Genomic DNA, 25,018 nt, shown 5'->3' on the forward strand with positions numbered 1-25,018 from the left:
TTATGAATATAATAATGATAAAAAAAATTGTGTTCCGCTAATAATAGTAAAGATAAGATGATTTCTGATTATAACGGTGTATACACAAATTTATTCATATTTTATTTTTCTATCAATATTTTATTTTGATTTTTTTTTAATTTATAATTACTTAAATTTAAAACTAAAAAAATAGTTAATATTAAATTTAAAAGAAACTAAATGTTCTCAATAATTATTATTTGAAAAAAACAGTCAAATTGAACTTTGAATTAAAATCTGATTTTTTTAAAAATATAATAAAGATTTAAGTAAACCCTCTTTAAAATTTAAAGAATTTAGATCTATATATTACTTAACATCTGTCAATAAAAAATAAATTGTATGTAAATTAATATTTAAAATAAAATAAAATATTATTATTCGTATATTTATATTAAAAATATAATTTTATAATTTATTTAATAAATACGAATATATTATTTTTTCTTTCACTTTCATTATGTCATTTTATTTCTTTTCTATTTATTTCACATTGTAATTTGATTTTTATCTTTTTATGAAAATCAAATAAATTATAATATTTTAGAAAGGAAAACTATATTTAAAAAAATATATATTTATGTTAGAAAACAGTACTTTATATGGAATACATATATTTTATATACACATAATATAAATAGAAAAATGAGCTTTTGAGGCAATACAATGTGATGCAGGTGAGGTGTCTCCATCTTCTTCTACATGTAATAATGCTTTTTCTGATAGTTTGATACAAAACATTACAACACAGAATTTGTTGCTGCTGTTTAGTTCAAAAATTCTGCTCATCACAAATAAAATAGTTATGGAAATTGCAACCCTCATGTAAAAAAATTGTCCCTTTATATTTTATAGTTTAATTGTGGTTGATTCAGTAAAAAATTTGCACAAATTGAATCATTAGAAAAATTATTAAATAACAGTTAATTTTTTGAGATAGAAATTAAATAGTTATTGATTAAGTAAAATACTATTTATGTTTTACGGGACTGAGAAGTCGAGTATTTAGTTGTTGTTATTTAGTGATTTTGTTATAGTTTTACTGCATAAATTCTGCGTATAACGAGGGTATAAAACCATCTAATAATACATGTGTAATTTTTCTTTTGGTGAAAAACAATTTCGAAAATTCAAGAAACACAATAATTTTTTGAGTTGTGATATGTTAACATCAGAAACACAGGTAAACAACATTCACTTAACAAACTAATAAAATAATATTTTAATTATATTTAATTTAAAATTTTATTATATTATTATAATTGGTGTCTAAGTGTATGTATTTATTGTATGTAGTGTCAAATAAATCTTTTCCTAATTTGTTAATTTTACAAAAAATGCAATTTCCTTTCTTATTCCTTTATCCATCTAACACAATAAATATATATTTATTTGAATTATCTGAATTTTAGATAACATATAAGTGTATAATAAAAAATAATAATAGATATGTTGTAATTCTAAAAGCACACATTTTAAAGGAGACATTTTTTTTCATATTCTATACAAATAAAAAGTAAGGGAAGGAATAATTGATTACATAATTTATTTATTAGTTCGTAACAAAAAACTTAAACTTGGTATTCTGAGTGTTTTATATATATATATATATATATATATATATTATTTTATTTTTATTTTTTTTAAGAACTTTTTTATATAACTATACTATAAACACTTTCAACATCTATGTTTTCTGAAAAATTAAAAAGGATATATTAACATGAAAACTGGAGTGAATGAAAATAGTTTGATTGTGTTTTGGTGTTCAATTGTAGTTTCACCAACTAGTTGAAACTGAAAGAGATATTGAGTAGTTAGTACATGATATCAAACTTTGTCTTTTCTTCAACTTCCATTTCTTCAACAACAATTATTTAATGTGTTTTCTACTGCATTTTAAACTTCTTCTGTCTCATTCTAACATCCCATCCCATAAAAGATGATGCCAATTAGAATAGAAGATGGTGACAAGGAAAGATAAAAACTTAATTTAAGCAGCAGCAGTTGAATAGAACTATTATAATCAAACATGGCGTACCAAATTAACAAAATACTCACACTCTGAATCTAAAGTACATGATGAGCACAGAAGATGGAGCATTTTTCACCCAGAGTACTCATGACTTGCGCTCAAGCTCCTGCTGTAACTTCTGCTTCTGCTATAACTCCTGCTTCTGCTGCGGCTTCTTGACCCATAAGGTGATCTAGAGTATGATCCATCGCTATATTTTCTAACCCTTGGTGAGATTGATCTGAATTATAATAAAGGTGGTGAGTACAAACACCTTTACATCACAAATTAAACTAATTACATAAGCTAATGTAATAGCTTATGTAATAACAACAAAAAAACCTGTAATGTCGTCTTCGTCTTGGAGGAGGTGAATAGTCTGGACTAGGAGAATAGGTTCGAGGCGATCGCCTGTAATCATATGATCGATCCCTAGAGATTGATCAAATTAAAGAAAAAAGGAATCAAACATGGGGTGGGGTAACAATAAACAAAAGGCCCTTTCATATTGACATGAGAAAAAACCTGTTATATAACACAACATTACAAACAACCAAGTGTCTATTTCCTTACCTCCTCCGTTCCCTTGCCCTCATTTCAGAAGGTTTCTTCCTGTTTTCTTCAGCAAACACTACAGTTAACTCGCGACCAAGAAGAATTTGACCGTCCATGTGGTGTTTTGCATCCGCAGCATCAGCTGGGTCCACATACTGGACAAACCCGAAACCTCTTGGATCCCTGTACCATAAAATTCAAAGTCATCAGATACACTATAAGCATGGTTTAAAAAGTAAACACACCAGAATTAGAAGGAAGGTGGGTTCATTGCAGATATCCACAAGTCACTCTCAATACTCCATAGAAATCAATAATAAACACCACATGGATGCTAACCTTGTAGAAGCCAAAAAAATAATTGAGATTGAACTCTTCAAGACTTGAACTTCTTCACAATGAATTCAAACTCAACCTTCCAAACCTTCAAGGATACTTACATAACCTTGAACAGAACTCTTATTACTTCTTTCTTCTCTTCAAAACAGTACTCTTTTTACTTCTTTCTTCTCTTCAACACAGTACTCTTATTACTTCATTTGTGTCTTCTACTCTTTCAATAAAACAACCAAATTCCCATAAAATAATTGGAATATTAATTGCTACCGAGAAAGAAGTGGCAAAACTAAATACTTATGTAAAAGTCACCACAATTTTCTGAAATCCCAATTAAGGCATAACTCAACATTGAAAGTTTCATAGTAGTTTAATATCACTAGCAATTTATCAAAGTGACCGCTGAGAAATCTTTCAACACATAAGGAGCCATGTTTTAGTCAATGAAAAAACACATACCCAGTATAATAATCTCGAGGCAGGTAAACGTCCTTAACAGGACCAAATTGGTCAAATGGACCATGCAGATCTTCCGCCCTGCAAAATGAATAGAAAAGTTTAGCATTAGAAGCAAACTTGCTCAGAATACTGACAAAATAAGTAACCATTATTTCTTCAAAAATAAAATAATCCAAAGCATGTATGATTCAGCTTCCCCCCAAAAAACCGTTTTTAATAAAGCTTCATCAGGAAACTGGGAGAAAAAATGTTCAAATTGTACATAGATGTAGTACAAGAGGCGGAAAAACATTTCCTTCCCTGTCGCCCTTTTCTTTTAGCACCTATGATTCTTCCATTACATACAAAAGATAAGCCAAAGTAACATGAATGCAACATAGAGAAAGGCCCAATAATCCTCATCCACATTACACACAATAACAACACTGCAACAACAGCGATAAATAGAATACTTACTGGAAATGCAAAAATCCTTCATCGACAAACATACCTGCAATCTCTGTGAAGGTTTCGAACCAAAAGACTAGTTGGCAAATTCCTATCACGTCCTCTGTAACGGCTCCTAGGGCTGGGACTGCGTCTTCTTCGGCTATAATGCCTTGGAGGTGAAGGACTGTAACTGTAGCTTCTTCCCCTCATATTTAATGCTATTTCACCTACGACCACAGACGAAAATATAATGAAAACACACCACAACTTTGATGAAACAAAAGCACAAATCCTAACAACTGCAAAAAGAATTCAAAAACAGTTCTAGAGAATCAACTGGTTTAAAATAAACTAATCATGATAAATTTTATCCAACGGAAATTACCTGTGACCCAAATTTCAAAAGAAAATTAGAAAGGCAGCAGAAGACTCCACGATCCAGATAACCGCAATTTCAAACAAAAGAATCCAAAGAATCAAAACGTTCAAAACTGAAAAATCAATCATAATTATTTTCACCCAATACAGAAATCACTTCTCGTCCAAATTTCAAAAGCAGAAGATTCCACCACCTTGAGAACCGCAATTTCCAAAACAACATTGGAGAATGAACAAGTTCAAAACATAAAAAACCCAATCATTATTAATTTGATCCAGAACCGAAATTACCTTTCACAAATTTCAAAAGATTAGAAAAAAGCAGATCCACTGCCTAGAGAACTGCAATTTCCATAACATTTTTGACAGTCAACCAAGTTAAAAACAGGAAAAACTAATCATTATTGATTATCCAAATGTAAATCACTTTTTACCAAAAAATGATTCAAAAATATTAGAATCAGAATAATTAAAAAACAACCACAATTTCCAAATCAAGAAGTTCAAAACAGAGAAAATGAAATCATGATCATTTCAATTCGGAATAGAATTAGAAAAAACAAAAGATTCCAGCACCTAAAGACTATATTTCTCGCAATTTAATAAACTAGAACATTTTAGGAATTAGCAATTTTGTCACGAACAATGCAATGCAATGAAACGAGAAACAAGAATCAGATAAAAAAAAGGAAACAAGAAGAATATGAGAGATTTGAAGTTTACCTGCTTCACAAATGGCGAAACAACGGAATCTGTGTGGTAGAAAGGGGAGAGAGTTTGATTCCCAAACCATAAATTCTTTGGCAATATTTGTAACCTGACTCTTCTATATTCGCGAAACTTCTCCCAGTGAAAGGCCTGATCCGGTACATACGAGTGCACGGGTTACCGTGAGGTTCTCGTAATGGGCCTCATTACTTCATTGTTTCTCGGGTATTTCTTCATGCACCCCTACATTTTTCTTCTGCACCGATATTCTTTGCAATATCAAAATTAAAATCTTTTGATGATTCAATCGTACATGATTGAAACTTGGTATCTTACATTTCAACTAAATTTTTTCTCGTTAAAGAATCTTTTTCTAGTTGTTCTAGAACAATTAGAAAATTTTCTAGAAGAAATAGAGAGATGATTTCATAATAAAAAATAAAGTTCATTTAACATGGACAGTGTTTGATACTCGTATGACAACACTTATGACACGTATCCGTGAAGTGTCTAATTCAAAAAGTATTTGTTAGATTTACGACAATTTTAGTATGGTTCTAACAGAATTTTAAAAAAAAAAAAATACATTAAATTTCTAAAAAATCAAACTATTATATAAATTGTTATTATGATTGTAAAAATAAGAAACAAATCCTTGTGAACTAGTCATGAAAAATATCTTTCTGCTCCAAAAAATAATCTGGAACATACTTAAGCACATAAATCTTTATTGTCAATTTATATAATTCATAATTATATAATATATAGATCTGTCTCCTCGTGTCCTACATTTTAAAAATTTTACGTATCTCTATGTTCGTGTCTGTGTCTGTGTCGTATCAGTGTCCGTGTCAGTGTCTATGCTACATAAGTTATGGATGATATAAAGAAGAAGGAGATATAATTTATCCTTCAAAATAATGAATAATTTGTTTTTTATTTTGTTATCTTATAAGTGTTATGGTAAATATGTTATATAAAATAAGACTAACCACTTCTTCATAATACCTGTTGTGTATTTACACTTTTTTTTCTTTTATTTTATCTACTGAAACACCATTAAATGATGAAATTAGAATTCTAAATTTTAAAACAAATAATACATTATAATGATTAATTTTAAGAATATTATCTCAACCAAATTTATGTCACAACATCAACTAAATATATCAAACTAAAATGTTTCTTCATATCAACTAAAATGTGCCTCTCAAAGCCAACGAACAAGTTATTATCAAGTATTTCATAACAACTTATATTTCTTTATTGAATTTACTATTTTCTAAAATTTAATTAAATTATAAAATGTGTCTACTAGTACAATTTGTAAGAAACATATGAAAAAAGGCATCTTAATATGAAGCTCAAACACTTCTCTTAGATGGTGTATCGGTGTTGATACTCGTATGACACTTGTAAGATACATATGTATTAAGTGTCCAATTCAAAAAGTATTTGTTAAATTTCTGACAATTATAGTACGATTCTAACACAATTTTAAAAAAGAAAAAATACATTAATTTTCTCAAAATTCAAATTTTATTGTATAAATTGTTATTATGATTATAAAAATAATAAATAAATTCTTGTGAATCAGACATGAAAAACATATTTTTGCTCTAAAAAATAATATAGAACATACTTGTACACATAAATCTTCATTGTCAATTTATATAATTCATAATTATATAATATATAAATCCGTGTCCCCGTGTCCTACATTTTAGAAATTTTACGTATTTTTGTATCCGTATCCGTGTTGTATTAGTGTCTGTGTCAGTATTTATGGTACATATAAATTTTTCTCTTAAAAATGTGTCCTATGGAATATTGTTTAGAAAAATGGTCTTTTACACTTAATCTAATGCTCCACTTACACTATAATAAATATTAATATTTTAATTATTTTTAATTTTTTAATTTTAAAAATTATTTTAATATTTTATTAAAAAAATATTTTTTTTATTATAAATGTTAATATTTTAATTATATCAAAATATCATTACCCTATTTTTTAATCTTTATATTTGTAATGATATTTGTCCATTGATAAATCCTGTTCTCTATTTTCAGTTTCTGAGTTTCTTCCTCAGATCCCATCTTACAGCTACTGAACCGCCCTTGTTCGCACCAACCTCCACGGCAGCTCCGGCAACCACCTCTGGTTCCCTCCCTATCTATTGCTCAGGTCCCTTCTCTTTTCTCTCGATCTATTCAAATTTCAACTCAGACCTTCTCATTCCGTACCCATTTTGCGATTCTTCCTATTCATTTGATACCTCTCTCTTTTTTCGGACAATTTCCTCACCTCACCTCTGTTACTTGATTTGCCCCCATTTGTTTTCCCACATGCGATTTATTTTCAAAGATTAACCATTTCACCGCAGTTTTCGGTTTTTTACGGGGTTTGATGTTTTTTGTTTTGTGAATTGCTTGCGATTCCATGATCCATTATAGATCAGGATTTGCACGGAATTTCCGTTTCGTTTTCTTCAATGCTAAATTCGAGGAATATTTGTGTAAAATTTAAAACCTTTGGTGGCTGGGTTTTCACTTTTCATCAGCTTGGGAATAGGCTTTTGCCCTAGTATTATGTTTTTTGTTGATGGATTTACTATTATGCATAGTGAATTGTGTTTTGAAGTTTGATGGGTTGCTTGCTTGGAAGGTGTTATATATTTGTGTATTTGGTATTGAATCTTATGCTTATACTTTTGTTATTCCTTCCTTCGTTGTATCTTATTTGAGATTTTCTTTGCCTTTTCTACATTGGAAGTGACTAGTTAACAGAGGGTTTAGTTTAGTATAGTTTAGAATATTAGTTTCACTTGCAAATTGTTGTTTGAAACTAACTGTTTGCATTGTGTGTGTGTTGATAGCAGAAATATGCCTTCTCAGAAGGTTGAAACGGGTCACCAAGACACTGTCCATGATGTTGCCATGGATTACTATGGTAAGAGGCTGGCAACAGCTTCATCAGATCACACAATTAAGATAATTGGAGTGAACAACACGGCCTCTCAGCATCTAGCAACATTGACTGGTCACCAAGGACCTGTTTGGCAAGTAGTGTGGGCTCACCCAAAGTTTGGTTCTCTGCTTGCATCGTGTTCCTATGATGGCCGAGTCATTATATGGAAGGAGGGTAACCAAAATGAATGGACTCAAGCTCATGTGTTTGATGAGCACAAATCATCTGTGAATTCTATTGCTTGGGCGCCCCACGAGTTGGGTCTCTGCTTGGCTTGTGGCTCATCTGATGGAAATATATCTGTTTTCACTGCAAGGGCAGATGGTGGCTGGGACACTGCAGGGATTGATCAGGCTCACCCAGTTGGTGTCACTTCTGTGTCATGGGCACCATCAATGGCACCTGGTGCCCTTGTTGGTTCAGGGTTGCTTGATCCTGTGCAAAAGCTGTGCTCTGGTGGCTGTGATAATACTGTGAAGGTATGGAAGCTCAACAATGGACTGTGGAAGATGGACTGCTTCCCTGCTCTTCACATGCACACGGATTGGGTTAGAGATGTTGCTTGGGCACCCAATTTAGGGCTACCTAAATCTACTATTGCCAGTGCATCGCAGGATGGTAAAGTGGTTATATGGACCGTAGCAAAAGAGGGTGATCAGTGGGAAGGCAAGGTTTTGAATGATTTCAAGACACCTGTTTGGAGGGTCTCATGGTCACTGACAGGAAACATACTGGCAGTGGCTGATGGGAACAACAATGTGACATTGTGGAAAGAAGCAGTAGACGGGGAATGGCAACAGGTGACAACAGTGGAGCCTTAGAATGTGATTTGCTGGCCTTGTTTAGTACTTTGAAAATGGTTAGAATTTTGTTTTGAAATATAGTTGACATCTTGTTTCCCTGCATATTATACAGTTGATTAATTGTGCTTCATAGCGTTACTTCCTTGATGTTTGTGATCCATTGCATATTCTGTGATTGGAAGAATGAAGTTCATTAGCTCGAGTTATTTTGAGATTAGAAGAAAGTTTTTCAAGTATATAATGTGACAATAGCTTCTGTTTTGGGAGTTGCATAAACTGTTGTATTCAATTTTGGCTGCTCATGATTAATCCTTCACCATGTGTGCAAAATATCCTCCTTGAGAATTTGGTTTTTAACCAAGCCTGTGTATGGTACAAGCAACAAAATTTATATCTGTTGCTTGCTCAAGGTTTTATATGATTGTTTAGGCTTAGATTCTTTGGATTTCTCTATGCAGTAGAAGAAAAATTCCCGTTTCCTATTTTGTTTTTGTTTAGTTAGATGGTGCAGCATTCACCTTAAAAATTGATATGAAAATTTAAGAAATAAGCTTTCAAAGCAAAATTCCATTTAGATTCTCTCCTTAAAATTTTAGGGAAATACTCTCTCCTATAAAAACGAGTGACAAATTTTTAACAAAAAATTAAGATGGATTTCATTTGTTTCTTCTTTTAATTGATACATTCTTTGTTTATAATCACAGAAATGTGGGTTTCAGTTTATTTATTTTTGAAAATTTAAAATAAAAATGATATTATTATAAATATTTAATTAAAACTACCAATAAATAGAACCAAAATTATTTATAGAATGTAACTTTTCGTGATATGATTGTTGATTTGTAACTAAATATTATTTTGATTGTTCTTCAAATAAATAAAAAAAACAATAGTAAATGGTAATTAAACTAATATTGTTTTATATATATATATATATGTATATATATATATATATATGTATATATATATATATATATATATATTCTAATGACTATATATTACGTGAGTTTTGATGAATATACATGAAGTATTAAAGTATCAAATAATTTTAGATGGATATAATTTTTCGCAATACTTAAGTGATATAAACTTTCATATTCTAAAAAATACATTTTAAAGAAATTAATTAAAGATATTATTGGTGTGACTTAATTGTTTGATTCCTTCTCACTTTATATGCATCTAAGTAATTTTTAAAAAATTATTTAAAAAATAAATTAGTGGCAATGACTTGATTGTTTGATTCCTTCTCACTTTATATATCTAAGTAATTTTTAAAAAATTATTTAGAAACTAAATTAGTGGCAATGACTATTGAATAAAAAACTATAGAGTAAAATCTAGTTTTAATTCCCGTTAATATTTTGAATTTCAGTTTTAGTTTCTTTAAAATAAATTGTATCTCTAATTTTAAACTAGACTGATTAAAATTTAAAAGCATTTAAATAGTGTTATTTAAACCACTTTAACATCTAAAAATAGTGTATTTTGAAATTAAAAAACAAAAAAGTAAAATAATATAATTTATTGTATAATATAATCAGATAACATTTTTAATTACTTTGAGTAAAGTTGAGATCGAGCCAAATAGAAGGTCGTATGACACATTCGTTAAATAATATATTAACTTTTGCTTTAAATATGTTTTAGGTTTCAACCATATATAGATATTTATGCTTTAAATATCACATATTTATGTTTATAATAGATTAATTTCCTTTTAAAAAAATTTTGTTATTTTTTTAATTCTTAAGTATATAAAATCTTTTAGTTTCTTTTAGAAGTAATGATTTTTTAATAAGATAGATCCTAACATTTTATATTTATTTCAATTTTATCTTTAAAATATTTTTTTTTTTACTTTTTTATAAAACATGATATATCATTTCTTTAATATAAGATAACAAAAATTAATTTTAATTTTTACTCTATAAGATATTGACTATAATAGAAAATATATTTTTTTTTACATAGATACTTTTATATCATATCATTTATTTAAATGTTATATTATTATAATATTTAATTTACTATTTCAAAATTATACGTCAATAGTCATTTTGATGATTACACATTTAAAAATCAATTTCTATCGCAAGATCTAAACAACATAATGTGTCAATTATCTTTTTATATTTATTATCCAAACAAAAATCACATTTAGTTAAAATCGATTTTATATAATCACTCTCATTCAAAATTATTTTTACAAATGCATAACCAAAAATCTCAAAAACAATCCATATAATTGTATGAAAAATTACATGAGAAATGACAGTGAACCAGAAGTAATACTAATGAATCGTATCCCAAGAATCATATTAATGAATCATGCCAAAACTTATAATAAGAAAAATCAATATAATGCTATATACTTACAACATGCTCTTTATAATCCTTTTGTTATTGAGAAATGATTTTGTATTACCCTTGTTTCAAATCCTTTTCTTGATCCTCAGATTATGTTATGCACTACCCTTGCTTTTCATTTTCTGTGTTCACTATCCTCTTTATTGACACCATTTACTGCAGAAGTTCTATTTTCTTCTCGATCTTCATTTTTGGCAACTTCTTCTGTACTAGTTTTCTCTTCGGCACTCACTTCTAGAGACCCTAGCTTAACTTCAAGGTCCTTGACAATCCTTTTAAAAGATCTCACATCCTTAGCCTCTGCTAATTTGCTTCTTGATGATGTCTACAATGTGAAATCTAAAAGTCTGAATATTGATAATACCAAGAAAAATTTACTTACCTCTTCCCAAATAGTATGGGAAGATAAATGGCAAATAAAAATCAAAGTTTACAATTTCTTAATCCATTAAGGGGTGATCTAAGGCCATAAAATTGACTTAATTTTAGGTCAAAAACCAAATTCATTCCCTCAAAACACTTTTAATGGCACCTCTCTACTTAAAAAAGATTTTCTGACTATAGAGCAAAATATAGAAAGGAAATGCAACAGAAATTGGGAACACGAGTTAGATGTTGAAAACAAGGAATTATTCTGCAGCATAATTCTGACAAGAATGTTCACAGACAGGTAAAACGTAATATAATACTCATATAATAAAGCATATAGCCACAACTAAAATATTTAATGTAAGAGTTACCCTCATGTTTGAAAACAAATATTGACAACATTATCAAATGATTGCTATAACTACACCTTCTATCCTTTGTTTAGAGGGTCTACACTTTCTATCCAATTTATATACTTCAGAACACATACCTACCAACTAACGAACTGTGGTGCATTATTGCTCATGAGTATCTTTAAAAGTGAAGTAGGTCTAAATTTCAATTATGCTTGACATTATCAGACAACAGACATATGAAATGAAACAACTTTGAAGGCCACAGGAGCCAACCATGCTTCGACAATGGTAAATTGGGGGAGCAAATGACCATAAAGAATTTAAATTTAACAGCTAGAATTCTACACTCAAAAGCTACTTGCATTACTTTAACCTACTTTCCACCTCCTCACATTAGGCTAGACACCTCTTTGAAACTGAATAAATAATAGGATATTTGGAAACTCGTTTAAAAGTATAAAATGAAAACAAAGCCTTGAAAACTATTTAATGATGTTTGCAACTAATTAAACAAAAAGGTGCAACTAATTAAACAAAAAGGAGCGCAAGTGGGAAAAAGATTGGTGGCCATACTTCAGAAAACAACTCAGTTCAATCAACCACCCATTCACTCATAAATGAATAAATTTTCTTGTAGTATTCCCTCAGTAGTTATATTGAAACCATTTCAAGTATTTATAATGTTTTGAAGCACAAAATTTACTGGTTAAAAAATTTTAAATAAAAAATTATCAGTACTGGATTTGAGTCCCGTAATTTGTTTGCTAACCAAAAGCAAAAAGCATTTGTGTTGTTGACTAACCTGTACAATTTGCTCCACACGTCTTTGAAGATCTTCGCTTGACGCTGGCTGGTGGATGCCTTTAAGCATTAGGAATAAGTGAGACTCAATATCATCTGAACAATGTTTTCTAATCATACTTTGTGCAGTTGTAGATCTACAGCCTATGGCAGAGAAAGGGCAATTCACAAGCTTTAGTGGACAAACGGTTAGGCAGTGTCTATCCATCTCACGTCTCAAGATGTTAGCTGTGCACTTCTGTTCACATGGAACTATCTTGAAATCACAAGTTGAATCATGCTCTTTCAATTGACCAGCACTGAATCTGACATTGCACCCCTCATTTTGGCATATCACGGTCCTGAAGTCGCATGCATCAACATGGTTGGCAAGATCTTCGGCAGAGTTAAAACTCATACTGCAATGAAATGAGCTCTTGAAGTCAACATTCTTGAGCAAATCTTTTGCAAGTGTTTCTCTTCTATCCAGTGGCCAAAAACCATTTACTTCCATCTCCTGAATAAAATCATCTATTTTGTCCTCTCTCTTGTCACTTAGCAACCACCCTGAAAACTGGCTCCACAAATTCCTCTTTGAATTAACAAACTCGTCAACAAAATAAGAAATAATATCAAAAGGGTGTTCCAAAGCTTCACCATCAGGACCACCCTCAGAGATAATAGACTCAGCAACAAATAATTCACTCTTTTGGGTGACAAATTCTATCATCTCCTTTCTCAAATCAACAGCCACAAAACCAGGGGTATTGAAGGGATCTCCTGTTGTGTTATCAACACAGGCACAGGCTAGTCCTGGCATGAACATTTGAGCCAGATTGTGAACTACTTCTATGTCACAAAAATCACAATGTAACAAGGGACCTTCCTCTTTCTCATGTTCAATCTTCTTAGGCCCAAGATCCACATTAGCTGTAGGCAATTCCATTCTTGATAAAACCTAAAAGAGTCAAAAACAAAAACATCACCATACACTCTTTCATCTCAACCTTGTAAAACCAAAACCACAAATAAAAATACTCCTCCAATTTATAAATTTCTGTTGTACTTATACCCTCATAACTTAGTATGTTCTAGCTCTCCTATAATAAAGGAAAATTTTCATCATCTACTGCACAACATTGCTAGCTCTCCCGTCATTGCATTTCATTATTCCATACATTATCATCATCATCATCATTTATTGAGAATACAAATTGGATTAATTTCAACACATAGTAAATACCAACAAATCAAAATTTCAAAATCTGCCTTTTCCACCTATTCTGATTAATTGTCAAGAAACCCAACACCTAAATTCCTAAAATCTAGTGGAACTCCATCCTATTAAGCTATTCCACTAGAAAAACATACAATGGTCAAGATTTGAAACCTTGTTTTGGCTTATGAAGTGTGTGATTAATGACAAAGATAAGAAAAGAAGGAAAAAAATAACATAAAAATATATTATATTTTTTTGCTTCTGAGATCCAAAAGGCCATAGATTTCAAATGTAATTGAAGCACATATTGATTGATTGAGGTCAATGGCACAGTGAATTTTAGGAGACAAATAGAAAAGTTGATACTTTCATATCCTGTTTTATTTTATATCCAAACTGTTCTATATGCTCAATCTTACTGTTAAGAACAACGATTTTAAACCACGCCATTTAGTCCCTACTTCTACATGTTCGTAAAACTTTTTCTTTAGTAAATGCTTCCATACATTTTTATTTTTCATTTGATCTCTCTAAGGCTACCTTTTGCCCATTTGTTTAAAAAAAAAACTATTTCAAAGTTTTCTCTTTACAAAACTAATTTAAAGTTAAAAATCAAAATATGTTTAAAGGCAAAGTACAAGCTTTTTTAGCAATTTTAATTTCCTTCAATGGGGATTCGAGAGAGAAGAGAAACAAATTTTTAACCAAAAAAACATCTTTCGCTTAATTTTTTTTAAGCTACTTTTTTTCCTTTTCTTCTAAAAAAAACTAAGTTATTTCATCTTTTAAACAAAAAGAAAAAAGCTAGATGAAATACTACATGATATTTCTTTTAATCGTTGTCATGAACATCACATCTGGTCGTCCTAAGAATTATGAGATTCTTTTTTAAAGAGCATGTCTTGGTGACCTGTTTCAAGCTTCTGAGAAGGCATATTTCTGCTATCAACAACACACACAATGCAAATAGTTAGTTTCAAACAACAATTTGCAGGTGAAACTAATCAACTAAACTAAACCCTCTGTTAACTAGTCACTTCCAATGTAGAAAAGGCAAAACAAATCTTAAATAAAAGACCATGAAGGAGTAACAAAAGCATAAGCACAAGATTTAATACAAAATACACAAATATATAACATTTTCCAAGCAAGCAACTCCTCAAACTGCAAACAACAATTCACTATACATAATAACAAATCCATCAAGAAAAACATAATACTGAAAAGCAACCATATTCACAAGCTGATGAAGAGTGAAAGTCCAGCCAAAGGTTTTAAATTTCACACAAATATACATGGAGTTTAGCATTGAAGAAAGCCAAAATACAATTCCGTGTAAATCATTATCTATAAATGATCATAAAATCCCAAACAACTCGCAAAATTAAAAACATCAAACCCTGTAAAAAAATGCAAAAATTGGGAGAAAATGGTTCATCTTTGAAAATAAACCGCTCCAAGCTAAAGAAATGGGGAAAATCACTTAAAGGGAGGGGAGGAAATTGCCCCAAACAAAAGAGAGAGGTTTCTAATGAATAGGAAGAATCCCAAAATGGGTACGAGATCAGAAGATCGAAGTTTAAATTTGAATAGATTGGGAGAGAAAGAGAGAGGATAGAGAAGGGACCTGAGACAAAGACAGAGAAATCAAAAGAACCAAAGGTGGCTGCCGGAGCTGCCGTGGACGGTGGCCCAAGTAAGCGCTGTCCGGTGATGAGATCTAAGGAAGAAACTGAGAAAATGGAACACAGTTTCTTATAACCAATGGAAATATATTACTTATTATTATTATTATTATTATTAGAATATTATTTATTTTTTCTAGTTTATTATTTTATGAATAATTAATTAAGAATAGAAAATAATACAATTTGAAAAATATATAATTGTATAAAAAATAGTATTAATAAATTTATGTAATTAGTATCCATTTATGCTTCAAGTAAAGAAGAAATTTGAAGTTAATTAATATTATTCATTGCATATTGTTTGTGCAAAAGACTCGTAATCATTTATTTAATTAGTAGATTTCTTTATAATTTGTGAAGGAGAATCATATGTAATGAGTGTTAGCATGAAATAGTATAAATATTAAATTGTTTATCTATTTTATCTCTTACTCTACAATTGTTGACAATTTGTTTATGAAAATATTTTTAAAACCCTTTTCGACTATTAAATTATCATCCTAAATCATTTGTTTTTTTTTTATCATTCTTTATTGTTTTATGAAATATTTATAAAAAAAAAACAAACTCTACTCATCACTTATAAATTTAAGCTTTATTCACCCCTTTTATAATTTTTTTTTTTCACTTTTAGCTTAAAAGTATTACTTACTACTAGCATTTATAAAGTATTATTTAAACCACTCTAACAATTAAAAATAGAGTATTTTAAAATTAAAAACAAAAAATGTAAATATAATTTATTGTATAATACAGATATATCCTATTTTAATATCAAAATTTTTAGGAAAGTTGACATGCATGTAAATAGAAGCTTATATGACACATTGGTTAATTAATAACTAATTTTTGAATTTTTAATGTAAAACAAATATATCAGATATATACTTTTATAATCCTGTAATTTTTGCTTTGGATGTTTTTTTATGTTTCTAATATTCTTTTTTTCTGATCCTAGTAAAATTATTCATTTGAAAATAGTTTATGTAATTTTTAACTTTTTTTGTTATTGTTGTTTTAATTCTTAATGGATATCACTTTTTTAGTTTATATTACAACTAATATTTTTTTAATAAAGATAGCATCTAACTTTTATATTTGTTTTCTTTATTTTATCCTTAAAATATTTATTAATTTTGGTTTAACTTTATATAAGACATAATATATTATTTTTTATATAAGATAAAAAAATTATTTTAATTTTTTTACTTTATAAGATATTGACAAAGATTTAAAATAAAGTTATTATTGTTATTGTTATTATTATTATTACCATTGTTAATACATAGAAATTCTTATACTACATAATTTATTTTATTGATAATATTTAGTTTACTCTTTCACATTATACTTCAATACATTAATATTGTTATATGGTAGAATTGTTTTATTTTTAGTATTTTTAAATACTTTTATTATTAGATTATACCTTTTATTTTATTTTAATTTTGAACAAAAAATATTTTAAGATATAATATAATATTAATAATAAATACATAATGTAAAAATATATAAAAATTAATATAACAATTAAATAATATATATATATATATATAAAAGATTATAAAAACTTAAATTTAGTTTTTAAAAATAGAAATAGCTTGAAAATATGTTTTATAAATACAACATAAAATAGTACATACAAACATGTCTAATTTTATTATTTACACATTTATTATATATAAGTATATTCTACTTTTGATTTCAATTTAAACATTTATCTTTTATAATTCAAACATGAATAATATATTTTGATTGAACAAAAAATTCACTTCTGATCATTAAAAATCATCATGTTAGTACATGTCTTACAAATATTGATCTATGAAGCCATTGCATAACTTATTTTTTTTTCTTGGAAAAATGGTGAAGCATATTAATATAAATTTGAATATTAATATGCAGGTCATAAACTTAACCATAGGGATTTCTGAATGCCTTCAATAGGTTAGGAATATCATAGGCAAGCATATCATCCACTGTTTGTATCATTTTTTTATTCAATTTCTCAAACCTATCAATGTTGTAACCACTCAAAGTCTCTTTGAATTGTTCAACATTTGGAAAATCACCAGCTGGTAGATGAAACTCCCTTTGTACCTGATTACAAACATTAATTAACATTTTAATTTTCAAATATTATCATAAATATAGATGCATTCACTACTACAAAGAAAAAAATAATTTTAATAGATGTTTATTTTTATATTATTTAGGATTAAAACTTTTATCAAGTCGTTTATCCAGAATTGCAGTTTTCCCCGCTAAATCATCTATCAGGAACATATTTTTTGGAAATTTTTTAAATCTCAGGAAAAACCTTTCAGAAACCGTGTTAAATACCATGAGTTTAAAAACCTCAGTAAAATATTATAGATTTCAAAACCTTCATAAAATACCATGAGTTTAAAAACTTCCGTAAATTTTTTAGGGTTATATCAACTTTCGCTTAATAACCTTTGTTAAAATATATTTTTTCTCATAGTGATTTGAATTTAATTTATATATATATATATATATATATATTCATACCTTTCCAAATTCAACATCCAAATTATCAATGAGCTTTTGTTGAGCTTTAGCTTTTCCTATCATGGTGGGCATTTGCTTCTTCAGATGGCTAATAATGTATGCATGTATCACAACAGCCCTGGCTCTTTTTACAAATTCATTGATCTGCAATATACACCAATTTTATCTTAATTTAATCATCTTCATCAATAAATAAAACACAATTAATGATTAAATTGATACTAGAATTCAAGAAAACATTGTAGGGAACTTTTGTATCCACAAAATAATGTTGAAAGTAGAGAGAAGCTTGGTTTTGTTCCACAAATGTTTTCCTTTTCATATGTTTCATTATAAAATTTATATAGAAGTTTTTCTTATTTTTAGTTTGTAAATAATTTTTTTATTTTATTTTTGTCAAACCAGTTCTTAATTTTAAATGTTAAACTTCAAAATAATTTGGAAGTGTTTTGTTAACCATTTTAATAAGATAGTAGATAATAAAATGTACAAATGATACTCACTTTCCGATCACAAGCCTTCTTTGGTATATCTTTCAAATCTGAGAGAAGGTCATCTTGTTCTTTTTGAAACAATTCATCACCAAGTTGACCACTAATAGAATCATGCATAAATTTATCGTTGAATGAACTGCCAAAATAGTTTAAACACGTTAAAGAAATAAGAATAAGATAATTTTATATAATAATCAATGAGAAGAAAGTGTAGCAAAATCTAAATTACACAAGAATGTGTACAATGTAAAAAGTAAAATCAAAAGAAAAAACTCTTCCATGTGAAAAATTCCAAAAACTAAAAATATGTAAAAAAAATAAGAACTAATTCTTAATGTAAAGAAAAGTTTTTTTAAAAGGTCGATGCATACCCAATATATACACGCATGACTTCAGGAACATTCAATACTTTTCCAAGTGACCACATCAATGCACCATATATTCTCATTAGCTGCAAAATTCAATCATACAAAATATAGGTCAAATTTTTCTTCAATGAAATTATGTCAGATTTAGTAAAATTAAAATATTAGTAATATATGTCTTTACTTGTTGAGGATCAACTTGGTCTGCTTTGTTTAAGACCACTCTAATTTTGTCATCATGTCCTCGTAGAGATGATATCACACGCTTAAACTCATCGCTAACATCAAGTTTGTGAGGATCAAACAAAAGGAGTATTAAATCACATTTTGCGGCAAACCATGATGTTACACCTGTAAAGTCATATTGTCTATGTGTCCTTTGTTTTTCTCCGGATAACACTCCAGGACTATCAACAAATGTAATGTGCTCCAATAACTTTGAACAATATATGAAAAATGAGAGAGTTAAGTTTCAAATGCTACAAAATAAATCTCTTGATTTTGTTTTAATTAAGTATAAAAGACTCTTACAGGATGAGGCATTTGAGAACACTCAAATTTGGACAAAAATGATGTGCCAAATGTAGTAAGACCACTAAATGGCATGTCTGCTTGGACAGCAACAGTGTTTCCAGGAATGCTTCTTTCATCGGGTCCAGACTATTAAAATATGTTGAATCATTTAAAAAATTATAAAAATGAATATATAAGCGTAAAGACATTCAAAAACTATATAAATAATAATGCAGATGAAACACTTTGACACATACCATAACAACAACAAACCTATCAGTTGTTGGCTCTGGTCCAATGTGAGATCCTAATAATATTAGTAAAAAAAAAACAAAATCAATATATAAATTACATAATTAGTGTGAGCAATTTCAAATATATATTACACATAGAATTTGAGGTTGAGGTTGAGAATCACTTGCCTGGATAACTAGATCTAAGCATATGTTTAATGAATGTTGTTTTTCCAGTTGAATATTGACCCAATAGTAGAATCATAGGTTTGGCATCAAAGTCACTATTTGTCTGTAATGCATAAAGAATAATAATCATAGAAAACTTGTCTGTAATGCATAAAGAATAATAATCATAGAAAACTTAAGTTGTATCCTGCTGTACAAGAAAATCATGAAATAGAAACTAATTTTTAGACACCAAAATAATTAGTTGTAATAGTAACTAAATTAGAGACCATTTTAGAAACTAAATAAAAAATTGGTTTCTAAATTAGTTTCTATTATTGTTAAATAGTTTCTAAAAATTGGTATCTAATTAGCTACCAAGGTTAAATTTGGTCTCTAAAACCTTGGTTGCTAATTAGATACCAATTTTTAAAAATTATTTAACAACAATAATTAGAAATCAATTTTTTATTTAGTTTTTAAAACGGTCTCTAATTTAGTTTTTATTGTAAATTATTTTGATCTCTAAAAATTGATTTTTATTTCATGATTTTCTTGTAGTGTTGTCCACGTATACATAATTCAGTAAACAAATGAAGTTGAATTAGACTATTTATTTGTATTCTTAATCAAACAAAGCAAAAAATAGAATCAAGTACTAACCAATAAAGGAGATACAAAATCATTATAACGATAAGCAACTTCTAAAGGCTTCAACTTTTGAAGATAAAGCCTCTTCAAACCATCTACTATTGATGTCACTGAAGAAGAAGGCACCTATAAACATATTCTCAAAAAGTTAGAAGAAGATGAAGGATAAAGAAAAACCCTAAACCATAATAAGGTTAGAAGAAAATTCAGAATAATAGATAAAGAAAAAACATAATTTTTAGTCCAAACTAAGACATTTATCATGTCATATTGTTACATGAAATATATTTTGTTTATTTTTTTTTAAATATTTGTTTAAGGAAAAAAAATATTTGCACTTTATAGAGTTGCATGTAAAAAATTCTTACCTTTTTTACCGACTTTGCTAAAAACCAATTACTTGCAGGTGATGGTTGAGGACTAACTGCATTATTACCAGTAAGTGAATTTGATAAAAGAAAAAATAAATAAATAAAAAAGGACAAAAGCAATATGAATAACATCCTTTATATTAATTGAATTAGCATACATTACCACTCAAATCTTTATCTTTATTTTTGCGTCTTTTCTTCTACACAAACAAATCCATGTAATAATAAGTTATTTCACTAAATGAATATACAATATGAGCATAAAAAAAATTAAAGATTAAAAATAATTAATCACTATATTGATTAAATTAGGTATTATTTTAGAATTCAAAATATTATTAGTGTCTGAAATAGTTTATATTATTAATATAAATTTATAAAATAGTTTCTACATTAGTATCTAAAGTAGCTACTAATATTTTATTTAGATTATAAAATAGTCTGAAAGATTAATAGAGACTAATTTAGAATATATAGTAGTAAGTAACTAAAATCTTGGTAGCTAAAAGTTAGATACTAATTTATAAATTATTTTATAAATTTTTATTAATAATAGAAACTAATTTAGATACTAATATATTTTTTTTTAATTTATAAAATGATCTTTAATTAGTCAAATAATAATTATTTTGATCTCTAAAATTAGTTTTTATTTAAAAAAAATTAGTGAAATAGTTGTACTTACTGCAACTAATGCATCCAAACCATCCATTGTGGGTGGTTTTACATGTCTCATAGCTGAAATAAAAGTAAATCATATGTTAGTGACTTCTATAACATAAATTTAACAAGTGATAAAAAAGAAAATGTAAAATTTTAATTGATATTAAAAAAAAAAAAAACTAAGAAACCAAACAATGAAAAAAAAAACAAAACCTACCATCACTAGTTAGCAAATCATGTGTTATTGAGTATCCACATTGTCCTAAAGAGACAAGCTATAGTTAAAAATGAGTTAGTTAGGGTTTAGAAATATGTAAACCTTAAACTCAAAAAACATATTAAGGATTTGGTTTTGTACCTGCATAGCAGTCACAAATTCTTTGAAACCTAAATATCCTTCTCGTTTTGAATCTGCAATGGCCCATATCTCATTTTGATAAAAAGGGACCCATAAAGAAATAAATTAGTTACAAGGAAGAAACAAATATATCAAAAGAAGGATTGTAAAAAATATCAAATAATGTAACTTAAATAAACAATTCATCTTTTATATATACAATATCACATCTAATGGGAAAATTCTATCATAGTCCATTTTTATCCCAAGTTTCAAAAAGGATAAAATTTACATACATAACTTATAACATACTTTAAATTATATTTAAATTATATGATATTGTTTCTTCTTATTTAAAGCAAGGCTAGCTGCATATTCCAATCTATTGGTCTGCCCTACATAATTTGTAGCCCGCATGGGATGGGACGGGTTGACCCGCATGATCTAGATAACTTCAAAATTTAAAAGGTTTTTTTTCTGCAATCTCATATTTTCTTCATGCAACCTCATATTTCACATTCTAAAATCTTTACTCATCTAATTACGCATGTGTCACGAGAATAATATTGTAAGACCATTTATCTAATTCATCTAAATAAAAAATTAAAAAAAAATATTTAAAAAATTGTTTTTTAGTCATTTTTTTTTTAAATATTTCTTATGTGGATTGACACTTAGATTAATGATCAACCCTTATATGAGACGTGTTAGTAAAATCAACCTACATATTCTATGCGGGGTGTGACAACCTAACCTATATTTTGTAGGTCAAATACAAGACGAATCAATTTAAATTGGCTTCCTACTAAATATGTTGTGCCTTCTTAATCCATAAATACATTTTTTATATTAATTTCTACTCCTTGTTCATATGCATAGAACAAATTTATAAAGCAGAAAACCTGTTTCAGTTCTTGTCGTGACAAGTTTGACATAGTAAAAAACTTGATGGCTTCATGTCCCGTAAAACGACCATCCCCATCTGAACACACCAAAATGCATAATAATCCAATCATTTACAGAAGAACAAATCTATTTTGCATAAAGTAATAACATAAATGACAAAGAGGTTAAAGGAAAGAATTTTAAACTAATTCAACATTTTATTATTTTGCAAATTTATAATGAAACAAAACCCTAAAAGAATGTATGAATAAAAACATGAAAAAACAAGTAACACCATGTGAATTTCAATCATCATAGAATGCGATGAAAAATGGAAAATTTTGTTCAAATAACAACCTGAATCTGCATAATTGAACCACTCCTCATATAGGGTTTGATTATCTTTGAAACTTGAATCGACTGGTACTATAGCAAGTTCCATGATAAGAACAATTTAGAAAATTGATTTCTATTTTCCTTTTACGATTTTGAGTAAGATATAAAGAGGGGTTCCATATGCTTGCAGAGGGATGGTTATTCCATTGACGTTGTTGCAAACCATACATGACACAAATTTGGAGCTTTTATATTGTGAATATTGATGTTAAGTGCTAAAGAACTGGTTGAATCTAGAATTGGAATTTCCATTAATAACTACACCTGAACACGTTAAAAGAGGAAATCATGTTGAAAGTTTTCTTAAAATTAGTATAAGAATGGGTTGATAAAATTATTACACGACTTATTATTATTTAATGTGAATTGATTTAATTTGGAATCCAAAAATAGTTATAAAGTATTGATATGGTTAAAAATCTAAAATTATACTCTCTACTTCATTATCCTTTAAATTATATAATTTTCCTTTTTTTATTATTTTTTTTGCATGTAATGGTTAACAATGTTACTGTAATTTATTTATTTTTTTAACTATTATTGAGATTTATAATATCAAGAAACGATATACCCACGTTAAATAGAAGTTAGAGTGATATAAGCATTTTCATAATATGTTTGACTTTAGAGTGACAAAACTTATTACTATGCATAATTAAAAACTCATTAGCATTTTCATTTTCATAATTGTTGCAAGCAATGGACAAAAATCCAAATATCATATAAATAAAAACTTGTTATATAACTACTTGGAGAGAAAAATAAATTATAGGGTTTTAGAAATTGAAAATAAAAGACATGCAATAACTAAAAGACTTTAATAAAAATAATGATAAAGATATAGATGAGATAGTTCAAACAAAGAGAATTTAGAGAATGGTTTCACTTTTTCATGAAATTCATTCATTATCAATCCAACAATTTTATTATGCAGTTAATTCAACGATCTATGAATTTGAAAGCTCTCTAAATTTCACTTTGCAAGAATTGTTCTTCTCACCTTAAAAAAATAAAACAATAAAAAACATAAAAATATAATAAAAATAATTAAAATTAGGATAAGTAAGTTTTTTTTAATCCCAATCTTATAATGAGTTTTTCAATTTGGTCATATTATTTTGAAAATTTTCAAGAACAATGTATGACACATCATTAATCAAAAGTTCACTTATTGAGGAAATCAAAATTGACTTATTGAGGAAAGTAAGACATAATATCAATACCAAATAACATTTGACTTATAATACTATTGTGACTATAAAATTGACAAAAAATTCTGTTAACTTATTATTTTTAAAAGAATTATGATTAAATTGAGAATATTAAAAAAAGTGAGACAAAATTGAAAAAAATGCTCACAATATTAAGATAAAAAGCTTATCTAATCTTAAAATTAAAATTAAAGAAACAAATAAATAAAAACGTATAAAAATTGTAAGTATTCAAATATTATAAAAAATAATATTAAAATATTGGTTTTTAGCCTTTATCAAGGACGATATTTTTAAGTGGCTATGATGCTCTATTCTCATTACTAAAATTGAACACACAACTCAAAACAACTATTAGTAGTTTTATTTAATTAATTTAAATTTATAGTTTTATTAGAATTTGACAGAAGTTAAATGTAAAAAACATCATTTGTGTAATTATGAAAAAAAGAATTTATAAATTAAAATCAGAAACAAATAAAACATCTTAATCTTCTGTTAAAAAATATTTGATTGTATATTTGTTAGGAGCTTTTATGTTTATTCATATTTTTATTATATCTATATATATATAGTTGTATAAAAATAATATTAAAATAATTATGTAACCTTATTTAAAAAATATTTAATTATTTTAAAATAAAAAAATATTTAGTTATTTATTTAATTAAATAAATACATTATTTTTTACTTATTAAAAAATCACATGAAAGTTATAAATTATGTATTTTTTTGTATGTAAA

At 27.7% G+C, this 25,018-nt stretch overlaps 4 protein-coding genes across 9 annotated transcripts; 1 reads left to right on the forward strand and 3 right to left on the reverse strand.

The window, feature by feature from the left end:
• Positions 1-1,989: 1,989 nt before the first annotated feature.
• LOC137830676 (serine/arginine-rich SC35-like splicing factor SCL33) lies at positions 1,990-5,098 on the reverse strand. Of its 4 annotated transcripts, none has more exons than XR_016523054.1 (7): positions 4,916-5,042; positions 3,876-4,041; positions 3,386-3,463; positions 2,930-3,138; positions 2,609-2,773; positions 2,378-2,467; positions 1,990-2,276 (listed from the first exon to the last, which is right to left on the reverse strand). XR_016523054.1 is itself a non-coding variant. In XM_068638140.2 (6 exons), the coding sequence occupies exons 1-6, from the start codon at positions 4,983-4,985 to the stop codon at positions 2,129-2,131; spliced, it is 717 nt and encodes a 238-aa protein (XP_068494241.2). In that variant the 5' UTR covers positions 4,986-5,098; the 3' UTR covers positions 1,990-2,128. The 4 variants fall into 4 exon arrangements, 2 of the variants coding, with proteins under 2 accessions (XP_068494241.2, XP_068494242.2); XR_016523053.1 differs by having other exon boundaries at positions 2,930-3,143; XM_068638140.2 differs by lacking the exon at positions 2,930-3,138 and having other exon boundaries at positions 4,916-5,098.
• Positions 5,099-6,916: 1,818 nt separating this feature from the next.
• Positions 6,917-8,990, forward strand: LOC137830677 (protein transport protein SEC13 homolog B). The gene is made up of 2 exons (XM_068638142.2): positions 6,917-7,088; positions 7,783-8,990. The coding sequence occupies exon 2, from the start codon at positions 7,787-7,789 to the stop codon at positions 8,690-8,692; it is 906 nt and encodes a 301-aa protein (XP_068494243.1). The 5' UTR covers positions 6,917-7,088; positions 7,783-7,786; the 3' UTR covers positions 8,693-8,990.
• A 1,843-nt stretch (positions 8,991-10,833) lies between these two features.
• Positions 10,834-15,525, reverse strand: LOC137830678 (uncharacterized). Of its 3 annotated transcripts, none has more exons than XM_090304478.1 (4): positions 15,396-15,517; positions 14,589-14,707; positions 12,572-13,507; positions 10,834-11,369 (listed from the first exon to the last, which is right to left on the reverse strand). In XM_090304478.1, exons 3-4 carry the CDS (start codon positions 13,493-13,495, stop codon positions 11,160-11,162), a joined length of 1,134 nt encoding a protein of 377 aa, XP_090160604.1. In that variant the 5' UTR covers positions 13,496-13,507; positions 14,589-14,707; positions 15,396-15,517; the 3' UTR covers positions 10,834-11,159. The 3 variants fall into 3 exon arrangements, with proteins under 3 accessions (XP_090160604.1, XP_068494244.1, XP_090160603.1); XM_068638143.2 differs by having other exon boundaries at positions 14,679-14,707; positions 15,396-15,511; XM_090304477.1 differs by lacking the exon at positions 14,589-14,707 and having other exon boundaries at positions 15,396-15,525.
• Positions 15,526-17,054: 1,529 nt separating this feature from the next.
• Positions 17,055-23,230, reverse strand: LOC137830679 (EH domain-containing protein 1). The gene is made up of 16 exons (XM_068638144.2): positions 23,026-23,230; positions 22,686-22,765; positions 21,805-21,873; positions 21,664-21,721; positions 21,469-21,521; positions 20,947-20,983; positions 20,781-20,836; positions 20,425-20,538; positions 19,783-19,885; positions 19,618-19,667; positions 19,379-19,507; positions 19,032-19,283; positions 18,854-18,933; positions 18,492-18,618; positions 17,989-18,132; positions 17,055-17,556 (listed from the first exon to the last, which is right to left on the reverse strand). Exons 1-16 carry the CDS (start codon positions 23,108-23,110, stop codon positions 17,371-17,373), a joined length of 1,623 nt encoding a protein of 540 aa, XP_068494245.2. The 5' UTR covers positions 23,111-23,230; the 3' UTR covers positions 17,055-17,370.
• Between the last annotated feature and the right edge of the window lie 1,788 nt (positions 23,231-25,018).

This window comes from Phaseolus vulgaris, chromosome 7 (assembly GCF_051622355.1).
Source record: "Phaseolus vulgaris cultivar YP4 chromosome 7, ASM5162235v1, whole genome shotgun sequence".
Taxonomy (NCBI): domain Eukaryota; kingdom Viridiplantae; phylum Streptophyta; class Magnoliopsida; order Fabales; family Fabaceae; genus Phaseolus; species Phaseolus vulgaris.